Source organism: Branchiostoma lanceolatum, chromosome 19, assembly GCF_035083965.1.
Source record: "Branchiostoma lanceolatum isolate klBraLanc5 chromosome 19, klBraLanc5.hap2, whole genome shotgun sequence".
Taxonomy (NCBI): domain Eukaryota; kingdom Metazoa; phylum Chordata; class Leptocardii; order Amphioxiformes; family Branchiostomatidae; genus Branchiostoma; species Branchiostoma lanceolatum.
Genome location: NC_089740.1, coordinates 14,428,573 through 14,446,278, shown reverse-complemented (window position 1 = coordinate 14,446,278; position 17,706 = coordinate 14,428,573). Strand labels below are relative to the sequence as shown.

At 43.3% G+C, this 17,706-nt stretch overlaps 2 protein-coding genes across 2 annotated transcripts; one reads left to right on the top strand and one right to left on the bottom strand.

The window, feature by feature from the left end:
* The first annotated feature begins 10,150 nt into the window (after nucleotides 1-10,150).
* Nucleotides 10,151-12,208, top strand: LOC136425542 (uncharacterized). Its single transcript, XM_066414462.1, has 4 exons — nucleotides 10,151-10,283; nucleotides 10,402-10,521; nucleotides 10,974-11,117; nucleotides 11,810-12,208. The coding sequence occupies exons 1-4, from the start codon at nucleotides 10,238-10,240 to the stop codon at nucleotides 12,073-12,075; spliced, it is 576 nt and encodes a 191-aa protein (XP_066270559.1). The 5' UTR covers nucleotides 10,151-10,237; the 3' UTR covers nucleotides 12,076-12,208.
* Nucleotides 12,209-13,244: 1,036 nt separating this feature from the next.
* On the bottom strand, nucleotides 13,245-16,839 carry LOC136425533 (tripartite motif-containing protein 2-like). Its single transcript, XM_066414450.1, has 3 exons — nucleotides 16,274-16,839; nucleotides 15,536-15,764; nucleotides 13,245-15,086 (listed from the first exon to the last, which is right to left on the bottom strand). Exons 1-3 carry the CDS (start codon nucleotides 16,648-16,650, stop codon nucleotides 13,884-13,886), a joined length of 1,809 nt encoding a protein of 602 aa, XP_066270547.1. The 5' UTR covers nucleotides 16,651-16,839; the 3' UTR covers nucleotides 13,245-13,883.
* Nucleotides 16,840-17,706: the final 867 nt, after the last annotated feature.

Here is a 17,706-nt window from a genome sequence, read left to right as displayed (position 1 = left end):
TTGGGCGGTGTACAAGGTGTGGCAAAGTGTAAATAAACTGTACAGAAGTCGGTATGAATGAATGTCATTCCTTCGTCTGTGATTATGAAGAAGAAAATATACGTCCTCTTCGGCAATGGATAAGAAATAGCCAACGCCACTGATTATAAGACATGTCTTCAGTTCCGAATGCCGACGAAGCCAGCTCGGTTTTAGACCACACTATTATCCAACCTTGCCCCCCTCTCCAACAACCCGGAGGTCAAGGTAATATGTAGGTGGCTAGGTAGGTTGTTTAAAGGAAACCAAAGCAATATAAGGGCAAAAAAAGTAGGATTTTGAAAGTCAATTTATGTAGTCATTTCTATACATGATTAGTTCAACAACACTATCACAAAGTATAACGACGTCCATCATGCAACACATTGACGTCGTTGTGATATGAGAACTCACTGAAAACCGTCGCCGGGGTTTTTGTAGGCTCGCGAAACTAAGGGAATCATCGTACGGCACGTTTTTGCGCGGTTTTAAAATGCTCAAAGTATGAAGTTATTACGCAAATGTGCTGAATAGTTTTAGTAAATGTCACTACCATGAAGATTTCAGCATTTTTTTCATTTCCATATTTTTGGGCCCTGATATTGCTTTGGTTACTATGTAGGTGGCTAGGTAGGTTGTTTAACAGCAATCACACCTTACCGTGCTTCCCATGACAGGTGACGACTTATTTACAGAAGGAAGCCAGCGATATCCAAAAATAAACTCGGCACATTTCACCGGCAGGTGAACAAATTGTCAAGTTGTACACACACACACACACCCCCACCACACACACACCTTCGCATTATGTAGCCCCAGAAACTATTGGGTAACCTTACAACTTGTGACGTGATCTTCCTTCAAAAACCGCGGGAACGTTTCTATAACAAAAATTGAGTTACAGGAAAATGATCAGTTCTACCTTTGAAAATACGAAGCTAACTGTGTATTGTGTGTTCTTCAAAGGGATCGGAACTAAAAGGTTCGGTTTACAAGCCTACTATGCTATGCTAAATATATCACAAAGCCAAGTTCTCACCTGTATCACGTCAGTCCTCGACCGAGTAACCTTTGTCGGCATATACCAAGTTCAGCCATGCGTGCTGCTTGTTAGTTGGGTCAGTAGGTCGAGAGTTTAAATTCAGACTATTGTTGCTAGCTCAGTTGCAGCGTCAAAAGATCGAGTGTCCAAACTAGCGGACAATAGACCGTCATTTAATTCGCACGGGTTCGATTCCTTGCGTTTCTAGCTAGACATTGTGTAATTGAGAGAGCCATTTTTCACGAGCTTCCTCACTCCACCCTGGTGTAAAAACGAGTACCTGACTTCGGTTGGGGACGTAAAAGTCGGTGGAATGAGAGGGTTTGGCTCCACTTTCCAATACCATGCTCTGGACACAGTGAACAACAACCTACTGCTCTAACGGCGTTAGAAAATATATAAAACATAGAAAAAATATATATAAAATATATAGAATATATAAAATGTCTAAAATATATAAAACTACCCTTTCCATGACAAATTCGAAGAGCAATGCTGCTGGAAAAGCCTACAGTCAAGAGCTGAAATTTACGCGTTTACAATTAATCTTAAACATTGTCCCTTTGATTGATTTCCGTGGGAGGCCTGTGTCTTATTCAACCGTCTTTTAAATTCTAGAATCCTGGTCGATTTGCTAGACATGTATCCTGCGTAAAGACCTTATCATACTGTTCGTAAACACAGACACACACACACACACACACACACACACACACACACACACACACACACAGACACACACACACACACACTCACATGCACGTTCCCCACACAGACACACAGTTGCATAAAATCAGACAAAAAGTAAAATAAAGAAAAAAGCAGACACGTGAATGCAGGATCTCTTTTAATTGAAGTCTCACAGGGAAAACGTATCCTTGGCTACATCGATTGAAAACACCGATGTTACTGCTTTTACACGGGCTTTAATAGCCCCGTCACAAATAAGAAATTCAGCTCGGCCGACGTGTTGGCGAGCTTCAAACGTGCATTTTTGGCCGAAGTACGGCAGACGTCCTGTCGATTACGCGGGCTTCGGAAGATTTTTAGAAATAAAAGTTGATCCAAATATTGGCCTTTTACCAGGTTAGTTGATACTGACTTCGTCCATGTCCAAGAGATGGTACCATCTCATGGGGGATTTTTAGTTTTTAGTGTTCGACGGACGTCGCCCGAGATTTTCATTGGAAAATACGGTCGACGCTCGGGCGAATTTAAAATTCGGCGAGCTTCGGGCGATCTACAAAGTCGGCCGACGCTCGCATGAATTGTGACGCCAGCTTAACCACATGCCATCCAGGTAACTATAACGTCGTGTACACGCGTGTCATGCCAGGTGCCGATTCGCACCGTTATGCCGGTTGTGGAAACGGACTCCACTGCGGAGTAGACGCGAGTGTTCTGCCAACGATCAACGTCCACCTTCGTCAGACCGAGGGTCACTACGGGGGGTTTCCGAAAAGCCCTTCTGAAGGTGTCGCTAACGATGGAGTTGCGTCCACCCTCACCCTCACGGAGAGAACCAGCTGGAAGTTCCAGAACACCAGTTTCACCTGAAAAAAAATCGAAAAGCTCATGATCTTCTAAGTATAAGAACCCTACTTACCTGCAGAAAAACCAAAACAGAAAAACCAAAACAGCATCAAAGCATCTAAGTGCAAACAACGAAGTTATGTCAAACTTTACAAACTTAGTACTATTCTCATCTTAGCACCTATTCTGATGTGAGTAGATAAAACCAGCTGAAGAGGATAAACAGAGAAACATTTCTTTGAAATCTTTATTACTGACACGCTGAAACAGTTATTTCAACATTGAGTCTATACGAAAAGTCCAACATACACAATTTTTACTCACAGCGTTCGATGTAGGGTCGCTGTTCCAAAGTCTCGATCTTCCGATCTTTAGCAGCCATCTCGGCCTCGATCTTCCGATTTTTAGCAGCCAACTCAGCCTGTAGCAGCTGTATCTCATCTCGGACCTTCAGGACGTTAGCAGCCATCTCGGCCTGGATCTTCTGATCTTTAGCAGCCATCTCGGCCTGGATCTTCTGGTCTTTAGCAGCCATCTCGGCCTGGAACTTCTGATCTTTAGCAGCCATCTCATCTACCATGGTCTGGTGCTGCTGCATCTGCTGCATTGTTGCCTGATCTGATAAGTTATAACAAACCATCATTTACAGTGAAACTGCCATAAATGTCAGGTGTCAAACACAGGAAAACACACTGGATTACAGGTTATGCGCTTCAATCTCATAGGATTACAGGTTATGCGCTTCATCTATGTAGTCTTTTTCTTAACATTGTCATGATTACAACTTTTTAGATAAGTTTGACACCCTCTCTGAATGCATGTATATATCATGATACATGTAGTACGTTTGTCTAACGTATGTACAGGACGTGGCAAGCTGCTGTATGCACCAGACACGATGTGATCTAGCATTTATAAATGTTGCATGGTCAGGTGTTATATGCAAAATGGTATTAGATATTTTTACACCATTATCTGAGGCTGCAAACATTGAGGCACTTTATTGAGTGATTGCAATTAGTAGTTCAAACGAATTTCGATGATGAAGAATTGCTGTTTGTTCCCTTTTTTTTTTCACAGCAGGCAGACAAATTAAAGTAAGTAAATGAAGTCTGCAATAGTTGCTTGAATCGGACGGTGTTGCCTGATTGGACCGTCACAGAGTGAACATGACAACCATTTTGATAATCAAAACATACAGAAAAGGTATCGAATAAACAAGACATCTTGTGTCTAATGTTTCATTACCTGAGGTCTTATTCATCCCGCCATGACACCCCAGGGTGGCAGTTTGGTTTTGCTCCTTGTCCAGTTCACGTTTCCAGTCGTCAATACTTCCAGACAGCTGTGATATTTCCTACAAAAAGACAAGGAAATTAGATATTAAGAAAAGAAAAGGGAAAATTTAGAAACGGCAAGATGATAGTTTTGTAAGAAAAACAAAAGACGATTTCAACTGCTGGATTGAGAATTTACCTCTTTATTGATGAAACAGATCAAGGATAGTCCCACAGCGACGAAGCTGAACACCACAGCGGTAGCAGCGGCCATGCAGCTGCGGTGGGAGCGGACGAAGCTACAGAGGGCGCTGCGACTGCTTGCACCTCTCATAGACGTGGGGTCTTTAGAAAATGATATTTTACTTAAGTTATCATGAAAGTCTTTTGAAATTCATCTTAAATTAGCATGAGATCACCAGGACTGAATGGTCAAGACCAGAGTGAGCACAAGATCTGCAGTATCTTCTAGAAAAAGGCGAAACAAAGATACAAAACCATCGGTTACCTGCAGGAGTGTAAGTTACGTCACGTTTCACCGCCTCGGCTTCTTCGTACGTGTCTGAAGTTTCTTGGTCTTCATCTCGCTTGTCAGACGCGCCGTTGCCATAGCGGACACGCCCTGTTGAGCTGCTCAGATGGACAGTAGGTGATTGGGGCGGCGGCCCGCTGGTTCGGCCGCTGCCGGGCCCAGAGACAGGAGACCGGACCGGCTCCGCTTGCTCGTACATGTTTGCTGTGCTGGCAGACAACTGGCTACAATCTATAACTGTAAACTATAGGCATGAATGTGGCTGATTCTGTAGAGATTAGTCTGAACAAGAAGTAATATTTTCTCAAAGACATGAAAGAACTGGCTTGGTATGATGTGTTGCGAATGACATTTTGTTTTTCTGCGAGAGGCAGACCAATTTTCAGGATAAAGAAGTTAATCTAAGATGTACCCATATCAAAGTGAACTTTTTAAAAGAGAAAACTCGTGATTCATCAATGCTCGTATTTGCTGATAAACACGCCCACACACACGAACCGTTCCTGAAACAAGAATGGCGGGACCCGGAAAGAGGCGTCATATCAGACATTGTTTTTCTCGTAAATGTGTATTTCAGTTGGGCACTACTGGTACAATGTCTTAACCGCATAAGATACCATAGCTTGGGCTTTACTTAGAGGAATGACCCGGTATGGTGTGCTGCAAATGGTATTTTGTTTTCAGCTAGTGGTGAACCAATTTCGAGATGAAGAAGTTGATTTAAGAAGTACTCATTTCAAACTACTTTTTAAGCGTATCAACTGGTAAAGGTTAGGTGTGTTAAGTTTAAATGTATGCCATTTCCTAGAAATATACGTGATTTTTTTAGAATTCAATAGCTACTCATAGTGGCCCTTCGGGACAGACACACCAGAAAAACCCATCAAAGTCAAAACAAGAGATCTTGTAAGCAGTGCTGATTTTAGTTGAAATTTATTGATTCTTGTATTGGAACACTACTGGTCACATAAGTTGGTACTCCTATGGCTGAGTTAGAGCCTTGCACGGGTTTGAGCATCACATCTCATGCACAGGCCATCCAGTAAACGCTGGCGGAGTACAGACGTGAAATACTCCAAGTGCCGACTTGCACCGTCAGATTTGTTGTCGAGACGTTAACCAGAGTAGCCGAGACGCGGATACCACCAGGATAGTGGTCCATATGCCTCAGACCGACCGTCACCACGGGGGTTGTCCGGAAGGCCCTGCTGAACGTGGCGGTCAGGTTCAGGGAGCGAACGCCACGACCGGTGACGAAGACGGCCTCAGGAGTTTTCAGCATACCAGACTCACCTAAAGCAAAGACAGCAAAAGAAATAAAAACTGGATATCCAGTTTTTCCTTTAGTCTCTGTTTCAAAATATCATCTCGAAGCTTGAGTATGTTTTTGGCGTTACGGTAATAAAGGAAATAAGTTTTAGACTTGATGAAATTTTCTAGTGCAAAGGAAGACATATGTATTTTTCTTTTTACAAAAGATCGGTTTTTACATGATTATGTTTACTGATTTTTCTAAACGAGGGTTCCAGAGGGTGAGTAATGGAAAGGAGACATAGGATCGTCCGTTGATGTTCATAAAAATCAATTCAATGCTAAAACTACAACTTATAACACTTCTTTTGGATCTTCTCGGTCAAATGACTACTCAACATCTCTGACCATTTCAACAATAGTAACTCTAAGAAAGGTCCAGAGTCCATAGTCTTACACATACTATCATTTTACTTACAGCGTTCGATGTAGGGTCGTTGTTTTAAAGCTTGGAGTTCTTGCCGCAGAGCCTGGATTGTTTGCTCCTTGGCCGCCATCTCGGTTTGCACCTTCCGGTCTTTTGTCGCCATCACGGTCTGGAGATGTTGTGTGCGCTCCTTCATTGCCTGATATTGCTCTGTCGTAAATTATGATAACAAAATGGCATTAACAAAGAGAAATTTGTTACATCCTTCGATAAACCAACTCTAACTAATCATATATACAGCCTCCTATGTTTATACAATTACCAAGAAGCGAGAGGAAGTCGAAAGTACTAAAGTATGGAAGATGTTTATATACTCATCAATATGTATATAGTTGTTAACATGTGACCTGTGCTTAGCTCAGTGGGGCAAACATGTACAATAAAGGTCTTCATTCATTCAATTAACAGTAAAAGCATATTTACGGGAACGAAAAGTATGACATAAAAGACGACAAACCACACAAGCGTCAACAATATTAAACATGAGCATAATTTGTGTACATTTCTTGACATACAGTTTTATTTTTCGTTCCCGCAAACAGCCCGGCCGGACCTCGGTTTGGAATGTGACCGTAGCATAAGCGAACACATCAGACACAAGGTTAGGTATATTTTCGAAAATGTTACTTAAGATCTGTTGCATGGTAAGGTGTTACGTGTATGTAAAATGGTAGCTGGGACGTGTTGAATTAAGGGTTCACCTCACATCGGAATTGAAGGGGCAACAATAAAGGGAACACTGAGTTATCGAAACTCGACAAACGAATGTCGAGGATTAAGGATTGTTTTTGGTGTGTTAATTTCTCCACCGCAGGCAGACAAATTAAAGAACATCAATGGACTGTCAGCCCCACACAATATTTATTTTTTTTACTTCCCTTTTTGACAGACAAGGACGGCGTGGCACTCAAGTTGTTCATGCCTTGTTTTAACAGTGCCACGAACAGAGGACAAATATACCCATTTTGACACATGGATCGAGTGAGGAAAGACGTGTACATTGCCTTTCCCAAGGGCACAACATCGGTTGCGTCAGAGGCATTCGAACCCGGGACCGCTTGGTTCTAGGCCGAACAACCTGCCGTTACTCCGCACGACCCCACGAATAGTTGTTTGGATCGGACGGTGAAGTCCGATTGGACCGTCACAGAGTGAACATAAAAACCATCATAGAGATTGAAATGAACATCAAAGGTGGTCAAAAAAGAAGACATCTTGTGTTGATTTCATCTTACCTGAGGTCTTATTTATCCCACTCAGACACGCCATGGCAAGTCCCACAGCGACAAGGCTGAACACCACAGCGGTAGCGGCGGCCATGCAGCTGCGGTGGGAGCGGACGAAGCTTCCGAGGGCGCGGCGACTGCCTCCTCCTTTCGAGTACGTGCGGTCTGTAGAAAAATGATATTTTACTTAGAGATTGTCATAAAAGTTTTTTGACATCCATCTTCAAATAGCATGAGGACTGAATGGTCAAGACAAGAACGAGAAAAGCGCATGCTGTATCTTTTAGAAAAAAGGCGAAATAAAGATACAAAAACATCGGCTACCTGCAGGCGTGTACGTATACGTTGCGTCACATTTCACCGCCTCGGCTTCTTCGTACGTGTGGGAAGTTTTCTGGTCTTCCTCTCGCTTGTCAGACGCGCCGTTGCCATAGCGGACACGCCCACTTGAACCGCTCAGATGGACAGTAGGTGATCGTGGCGGCGGCCCGCTGGTTCGGCCGCTGCCGGGCCCAGCGACAGGGGACCGGACCGGCTCCGCTTGCTCGTACATGTTTGCTGTTCGGCAGGCAGACAATCTTTAACTGTAAACTAGGCATGGATATGGACTAATCTTGTACTGAGTGGTCTGAAAAAAATATATTGTCGCCATGATATGAAACAACCGTCTTAGTTTCATGGGTCGCAGACAAATTTTCACGATAAGGGATCTGATCTTGGAGGTACCCATATCAAAGTAAACTTTTCAAACGAGAAAACGATTTCATCACATTTCGTGTGCACCAGTATTGCAGTGTCTTTCTTTTGCCGCTGTAACACGCCCACTTGGACCGCTCTTATGGAAACAAAGATTTTTGGACCGGCCATAAGAGGAGTCATAACAGGCAATCGTACATAACGTGAACATGTACTGTAGTTGGGCACTACTGGTACAATGTATAATTTCAAAGACTTTGGTAATGACTCGGTATGGTGTGTTGCGAATGGTATTTTGTTCTTCTGCAAGTGGCAGACCAATTTTTAGGATGAATTCGTGGACTAAAGACCGCTATATATCAAAGTAAACTTTTCATGCCTGCCTACTGATATCGCGGAACTTTGGTTATAAACATTTGTTACCATACATGTAGCTGCCACGCCGACAAACATAGTTATACGCGTACTGTTTTGCACAGTTTATACGTGGGGTAATCAAAAAGTTTAAAATCGTTGTTGTTTTCTTACGCTATTTTTCAACATAGTCCTCTTTAACTACAGTACACTTGGTCCATTGATGTTCCAGCATTGAACTCGGATGGGCACGGGAATATTGGGACCAAGAGAGAGGGGACTGGAAAGTCTTTGTTGGTCGTCTGCTTCTTTAATGCACTGTTGCACATTACATATCCGCGGAAGATGCACAAATATGGCAAAATCTGGTATAGCGTTCATAAGAATACATTTACCTTTATATGGATGGATACATTACGTATGAAATTAAGCATATTTCATTTAAAAATCACGTGTACCTTCCAATTTAGCAATGAAAAGCGCTGAGACGTGAGCAAATAAAGCAGTAATTATTCCCACAGGATGCATAGAATTTATCATTATCATTATGATATTCACGAGAGCCACGAATATTGAATATTTACTAAATGCTTGACATACAAGGAAGTACGCGTTTTTCAAGATGGTACAATTTTTATGGAATGTCTGATGTGTAACGATAGATCTCAACAGGTTACAGATGTTGTAAGCTCCATGATGCAGTGTGAATATTCGAAATTTTATTTGTGATATTGCGATTTGTAGAAATTACAGCTGCTAAGGCTACGTTTCCTTGGTCATTTGTAATGGGAAGAGCGGATCTACTTTTATTTGTTTGAAAAACAGGGTGATAAAATACTGTGACTATGTAACCTATAGCTAACCTTTGACCATGTAACCTATAGCTAGCCAGATGTCCGACAAAATTGCTATGTCGCGAGCAACTTGTAGTACGTAATTTTCTGCCAACAGGATAGCTGAGTGTTGTGTCAATTCCAATATAGGAATGAAGGAAACGGCAACTTCTACCACACAGGAACTGCTCGTTTATTCAAGCTATGACTACGTAAAGAGGCACGTAAAAATAGCAGATGTACCGTGTGAGAACCTGCCGCAACCATCTTTCATGTGTAAGTATCAATTGAAAAGATCCATGTCGACATTGGTAAGAATTTCCATCGATTCATGCAGAAATAAACAGTGGACCAGGTCTTTGTAACAAATTAAGTCTATTTTGGACTACTTTATGCAACCTTTATCCACTGCATTTGGTGACAAAATCATAAATATTTTGTTTTTAATTTTCAGCTTGCCCATCAAACACGGAACACAGAGAAATCAACTAAAGTTATGAGGCAACGTCTAATGACCAATACTTTCCCAATAGAGGAGAAAATAAACACAATACATAGACGTCTGTTTTTAAATTTCTATTAAGCAGAAAGGTTAGAATGACTTTGAATCCGTACATGCACGTGTCGTAGCCAAACAAACTTCGTATCGTGGCATTTCAAATACAAGTTGAGTATCGTATGTTAGAGTACACATACTCAGGAGTCTTCTTGGGCACAAAAAAAACAAGAATGTGTCCCTGCCTAAAATGTTTGCACATTCAGTAAATAAAGAGTTGGAATCAAGGGTATCCTGCCTCTCATAAGCCTTTGAAAGGGATCAAACGTATCCGAAATTGCGTATCATTTTGTGACATTTACACTTCTCTTACACCCACTTCAAGTCTATTTTTATGAACTACAAGACAGTATATTAGGTCCTGGTTGAACCATTTAGGGTTTCATAGAGAGAGAGTTGGTCTTCAACGTTGTGACAGCATTGTGAGTCACGATGAAGACCTTGCTCCTCATCCTTCTGTGTGGGACCGTCTCGCAAGGTAAGATGTTACGGTCTTCAAAATAATACAAAGTCTGTCGATATGTAAGCTTAAAACAATCAGCGCTGCAAAATTTCCTATGCTTTTCTATACTGACTTGTTTCATGATTTTTTCTAGCTTGTGGCAGCAGTGTTCAGCAAGTCGACAACCAGCTGGACGCTCAAGTTTCGGCCCCACTCGTCGATGCGGGCAACAACCGCAACAGCACTAACAAGACCGAAGTTGCTGATGTGGCTGGTAAATTGGTTTGGCTACATTAAGATGTAACGTCTTATGGCACCTCTTTAATTCACCTCTTTAATTGATTTCGTCTTCTTGTTTTTTTCCCTAAACCAGCCATAATTATATAGTGTGTGTGTACGTGTGAAGAACATTGAATTGTTCTGCTGTAGCCTCCCGTAAGGTACGGACTGGAGCTTATCTGTCTGACTGGAGCTTCTCTGGCTGGCATATACGATTTATAGCACCGTGTAGATCTGCTTTGAGATTAAGTAATCGGTACGGTCGAAAGGGACCGCAAAAAATGCATGATCAGGACGTCTATAGCACCCTTGTCAAGAGGATGTGAGTCCCTGAACTTAGCTATCTTGGTTTCTGATTAGCTGTCCGCAAAGCCCGCCATGGGTGTTTCCCTAAACCAGCCGTCATTATATAGGGTATGTGAACAACATTGTATTGTTCTGCTGTAGCCTCCCTCTCCCTGAACGACGTGATCCAACTACTTCTCCAACAGCAAGCTGTGATTGATCAGCTGCAGACAGCCATGGTGGCCAAAGACCGCAAGACCAAGAAGGAAAGCCAAGCTCTTCAACAACGAACCTACACTGAACGTTGTAAGTAATGATCAAAGTGTATGCTTGCATTGTATCAAAGTGCATTCCTTTTTAGTTATTTGCGGCCTCGCGCGCGATCGGTGCCCTTTAAAAACCGACCAACATGTGATATTGATCCGTGAGTAAAATGAAATAGAATTTCTTTTCCGTAAGGAAATTAGATGGGGGGAATATGGAATATTGTCCAGTATCAGGGTGAAGTGGCAGAAGTTGGCAGAAGTTATGATGATCACCGAGTAGTTTTGAGGCTCCCGGGAGTCAGATGTGACGTCATCTTATCTTCTGCCACTAGCCTGGGTAGGATGGCAGGTGGCAGAAGTTGGCAGAAGTTAGGAGTGACGTCATCCTAACTTCTGCCACTGTCATTATCATTAGCATCATCTGGGTGAGTTGCCAACAATTATGAAAATATGAATACGAATAGCACTGACGTGGAATTCACCGCATTGAATATCTCGATCATTGCCTATTGCATCAGCTTTCTTGTCAGAGCCATGATGATAAAGGTCCCTCATTTTGTGAGATTAACGCTACATAACGCATTCTAGAGCAGTTTGGATGTCCTGTTTTTTGTGCCTTTTTTGCTTGAGTGGTAGTGTTGTGCTCAGTATCATGTCCTAGTATGTACTAGACTGACTGTCAGCAAATACGTAGATTGGCGAAACATCCAAGTGTTTTTGTTGCTGTTCCAGGCGAGTCTGGTGTGTTGGGAATTCCAAGTAACGGCTTGAGTTCCGGTTCCGGCACTCGCTACCGAGACCTGACCGCCACTTTCAGCAGGCGCTTCCGGACAACCCCCGTGGTGACCGTCGGCCTCAAGAAGCTTGACAGCTCTTCTATGACTCGAGTTGATACAAGCGTGAGATCCGTCTACCCATCTCACATGGTTGTACGAATCGGCACCTGGAATAATACATGGATGTACGGTGCCAGCGTCTACTGGATGGCCTGTGCTTAAGGTGCAGCATCAGTTACTCTTAGGCCGGAATCGTTTGGCCAAAAGAGTCAAGTAGCCAAACATGAATCCATTTAACCACACAGAGTAAAGATATGCGATACTAAGAATTCTATTAAAAGTCATCACTGCAATCAACATTTTGTTTTGTTTTATTTCCTTTGTATGCAAGTATAAAGCTGCCGGTCCCCTTCTATTGGGGAGACTCTGGTTTCTGAATGTAAAGGAACCCAACACACATACCAAGGAGGGCTAGTGTAATATGTTAAAACTGATAATTGTTGAGGGTCGACTTGAAAATCCTGCGACAAAATAACTGGCTTGGTTTCATTAGAGCAGCAACCACAACAGAATCAAGCATTGATAAGGATCTATTCGTAGGACAACCTTTTTCCGCCACAACATAGCTGGGTTATGTAGGGTGCGTCTACCTTAAAATGTTCTGCCTGTCGAGCTACAGAGTAATCTTTTACGATGAATGTCCACTAGCAATTTATGGACATAGTAAAGCGGATAGACAGGACAATACACTGCACGAAATGGCCTCGTATCCCGGCGTATACGTACAGGGATTCCTCCGGAAATATTCCATATCCCGGTGCGGATTTAGCGTATCCGTTAAAACTAACGGATACGCTAAATCCGCACCGGGATATGGAATATTTCCGGAGGAATCCCTGTACGTATACGCCGGGATACGAGGCCATTTCGTGCAGTGATATATCGTAAAGCAAAGCACTCCTATGAAACACAGATGGCATGATTTGACGCACGTGGAGGTCCGTATCGAATTTCATAATGGGACAAGGGGAAAAAACAATTCTAATGTTGAAACATAGTGAAAAGTTAGTTTAGAAAAGAAATGACTGCCTGAAGAGACCTGCAAATACGATCCAGTATGTGTGGGAGTTTGCTGATGGCCTATTGCAACAACAAGCCACAAAGTACAGTACTTCGAATTGTCGCAATTATCCTCTCGCTACGGCTCAAGAGTCTTGTCAATACTGACAAGTGTTTTCATCAATGCATGCAACAAAAAAAACATACGAACGTGGTCCTCACCAATGGCAGGCAACCCTTGATCGCAAATGAATTCCTCGTACAAAATTCTACATCCATACGTAAATGGCTTCAATGATTACAACAGGATTTCAATAACACTACAACAGAACGTAAGTTGGTGATTTTATTTCTTAATGCGTTAAGCCAGATTTTTGTAAACAACAGAGCAAAATACCGAACTTTAACACACAAAGTTTTATTACTAATTAGCACAGTTGCCAGCAACTTGTACATGGCCATTTTGCCAAAAGGCTAGCTGAGTGTTGTGTCAAATTCAATAAACGACTAAATGCAGTGCTACCTTAAAAATTCTACAACAAAAGAAATGTTCTATTGAAACGTTTCTCGCTTATTTTACATAGAAACAGATTATTAATATGGTATAAAAAATGCCGTCAGAATAAAGGCAACTCTTTTATTTTCAACAAATGGCAATTCAAACTATACTATATGTAGTAGAGCCAGTCAAGTCCAGTTAATATGCTTACATATTTAGTAGTTGCAAGAGGCACCAAGGAGGCCATCTACATCAGGGCCCTACGGCCATCCCTCAACAGAGACGGCGGGCGCCACAGACTTTCCGCTACTTACGATCCACTACTCACGTAGTCACGTGTGCTATCTGCATAACGTGACGTCATCCCAGCGGTGGATGGATCACTCCTTGACAAAGACCGATGTCGTACGGTCGAAAATTTGGTCCAATTTCTTGTGTTGGAAATTACAGTTAAAACTTGTTTAAGAAAGATTTAGTAGTTGAAAATAAACACACAGTTGTGCTGTGAGTCCACCACCACGGCTCGCCCGTCCTGAGTACAGGCCACGTCCCGGGGGTACCAAAGCCCGTCCTCTCGCCCAGCGACATGCCGCAGGAAGGCCCCGTCCTTCCGCCCGTCGAACACGCTAACCCTCCCCCTCGGTCCGTCCGTCACCAACACCCGTCCCTGCAGGTCCACTGTGAGTCCACAGGGGGCGCTGAGGTGCGCGTCTGCTCCGAACTCGTGTCGCAGCTCTCCAGACGGTTTGTACACCTGGATTTTCTGCTCGCCGAATAGAGACAGCAAGGTGGCGCTTTTGTAAACAGAGATGTTTGTGACGCTTTGAGAATGGGTTTGGAATTCTGAGAGTTCTTGCCCCGTCTTGTCGATTATACAGACCTTTCCTTTAAGAGCTACGGCGATTCTTTCTTCCGACAAGGAAGCTGCGTCGGATATGGGGTCGTCTTCTGAGCCGATGCTTAGAACGACTTTTGTTGGTTTCGTGGAGTGCGACCACAAGACGTTGGCCCGTTTTGCACCTGTCACGCTACACGGCACGTACACGTCACCGCTCGGCTCAACCAATAAGCCTCCACTCAGAAGACTGACGCCGCTACTGAAACCGAGCACGACACTCGAGACGACGTCGCCATCTTGGAGACCGAACGCCTGAACCCTGCCCCCTAGCGCCTTGTCTAAAATGTACACCCTATCGTTGGCTACAGTGGCCCGGATTGGACATTCGAACTGACCTTCGCCAGTTCCTTTGCTTCCATATTTAGATTTTCTTTGAGGAACTCTCTTAGGAGGAATCGCTGGGGGCACTTTAAGACGACGGTCGACCTCTCCCCTACCTTCACCGCTCGCGCCATCTACTTGATCTTTGACCTCAACCGTCCCAAGATGCACCACTACCTTTTGAGGGACGAACTCGACTTGCGGGACCATCGGAACCTGTGTAGTCGTGTCGACTTTAAGTTCAAGAACTTCTGACAGTGCCTGCATCTTGGAGTCCAGCGCTGGGATGTCCGCGTCCTTGACCGCGCCGCCAAGGTCATCCAGCCCTTTCAACATGGCGGCGAGGTGAGATTCTAAAGTCTGGGCCCCGTTGTCCAATTGTTCGACTCTCTTTTTGTAAACAGTTCTGGCCTGGCTGATAAGGGAAGCCGCACTTTGCTCCGCTCGCTTGATGACCTGCGGAGGATAAACAAGCTTACATCGTTCAATACATCGATAGTGTCTTATTGCCTATACATAGGTGTGGGAAAGGATTACTGTCAGTCTTAACTATTGTTGTAGAGTGGAATTCGTGTGATCAAATACTGCAGGGAGTCTTTTAAGTTAGTTCTATCAAGCACTCATAGTTAGATAAGTTGGGTCGGAACAAATTTTTCCTCTTTGTAAGATATAAAGTCAATAACTATTGTGTTGATTTAACCACTAGCCGCTGTGTGCAGAAGTTAGTGTGTTAAAATGATGAGTGATTATAACAACAAACTGATACACTAGTATTGCATATGTTAGTATGCTAATATTTCTTACATGTATAATCGGCTTCCTCTAGACACATTGAAAAATGACATCCTCGGTGATATGTATCTCCTATGAAAAATAGATAAGCTTGAATTTGAACAAGTACAAACCTCCTCTTTCGCGGCTACGATCTTTTTCTCCAGTGCCTCTTCTTTCCTCTCGCAGTCGATCCTGGACTCATCGAAGGTCTGCAGTTTCTCGACGACCCGGTCAACTCTCCACCGGGCGCTCCTCTGCAGCTCGGCGGCCTCCTCGCACTTTTCCCCCGTCACTTCGCGCAGGGATGACACGGCGTGGTCCCGGTGGGACTCAACGATGCACTCCGCACAAACGGGCTGGCTGAGATGCAAGTAAGGGTGGAAAGAAATTCTTTTTTTATTCATCTTTAAACCCTATCCACTACATTCTATGAAAGAAGAAGCAAAAGCTTTGTAAATGATCCAACTTAAGAGTAGGACTTTACTATGTATGTGTATGCATTTTGATTTGTACAACAAAATGATACATAATATATGATGCGATAACAATAAATAAAAATAGGTTGAAGAGGAGGGAGAAGCTTATGTAGCTCGTACTAGGCCCTCCTCTCTTATACTAATCAAATATTAACTATAATCTATAAATAATATAGCAACACAATACATAGAATATGATAATGGTAGATAAGAATAATAAAATGACTAATGGTGTAAAATCCGCCTGAAATCGCCTTTTGTTATTCCCTATGTAGCTCCAACAGGTTGGTAGGTTACAGGAAAATATCGTAACTGTGACAAAACACAACTAAGAAAAAACTTATTTTCCATTGAAAAACTTCAACTTGGGTCGTTATCATGTAAATCACGTACCTGCAATCCTTACAGTAACACCGAAACTCGGCATCACCATGAACCCCACAAAGTCGTCTGGTCTCCGTAACAATCGCCTTACGCTCCCGCCTCTGTCCCCTCAACAACTCCCGTACGTTCCCGACCCAGAAGTTACCGGGCAGCGCGCCGACTCCCTCGGGAGGCATGGCCACCTGCCGCCGACAGACGGGGCAGGTCATGTCCGATGCCTCTCGCACGTACCGCTCCAAGCAGGCCTGGCAGAAGGTGTGGCCGCATGGTAACAACTTCGGCGTCTTGAAGTCTTCAAGACAGATCCCACAGGTAAGGAGTTCATCCGTCGGCAGGTCCGTCGTTTCTCGAGCTCCTTCCGTAGGTCTTGCAACTTCGTTCCCCATATGGTAAGATTTGTGGGTCAATCTACCGGTTAGCAATACTGATCATGTACCACTGGGTCAAGGGTTCGAATCACATTCAAGTCATCGGGGTTCTAGAAAGATGTTTTAGTCTCTTGATGCGATAAGTCGTGAAGTGAAACAAATAAAATGGTTCTACAACCCCCTTCTATCGTTCTGTGACTAGTAAGAGCAGTTGTTATTGTTAATGGTTAACAGATCACAAGACTCCTGGAGTAACCTTTGACCTCCTGTATCCTTCCCCCTGTACCTGCTATTGTTGTAATACTACTGTTACAGTAACTCTTAGAAATGTTCGTGGGATTCTTATTTTCGGTCATCCCATCAGTCCTTCGCCAATCTATTCATTCTCCCTTCATCAGTCAATCAACCCTTCTATCCTCCATCCGCCCTTCCTTCCTTTATCCCTCCATCTTACCTTCTCTATCCATCCCTATACCCATCAACCCATCCATCCTCCGCCATTCCATTCATTATCCCGTTATCAATCAAATCATACCAGCCCCATCCTCCATCTGTCCGTCCTTCCTTCTTCATCACACCAAATAGCCTCCTCTATTCATCCTTCTATCATATCATCAGTCCTCCTCCAATCCATTTATTCTTCCTTTATCAGTCAATTAACCTATCTGTCCATCATCCATCCGCCCTTCCTTCATCCCTCCAACTAAACTCCTCTATTCATCCTTATATCCATCATCCAATCCGTCCTTCGCATATATCCATTCATTCTTCTTTTATTAATCCATATGGCCATCTATCCTCCCACCATTGATCTACCAGCCATCCATCTATTCAGCTCTTTATCTTTTCACATCGATCAGTCTATCCAGCCTTCATCCATCCTCTCACCTGGGTGCTATTTTTGGCTGTTCTTAATATTTTGTTTGTCCCTATTTAACCACCGTCCTACTCAAATAAAGATGACTTTACTGTCAAGGCTTCGATTATAAAATTTCCACTTTAAAGATCTCCAATCACATGTGGGGGGCTTTCTGTGCTAGAATATATACAGAGCCAAATATCCCATTGCGTTAA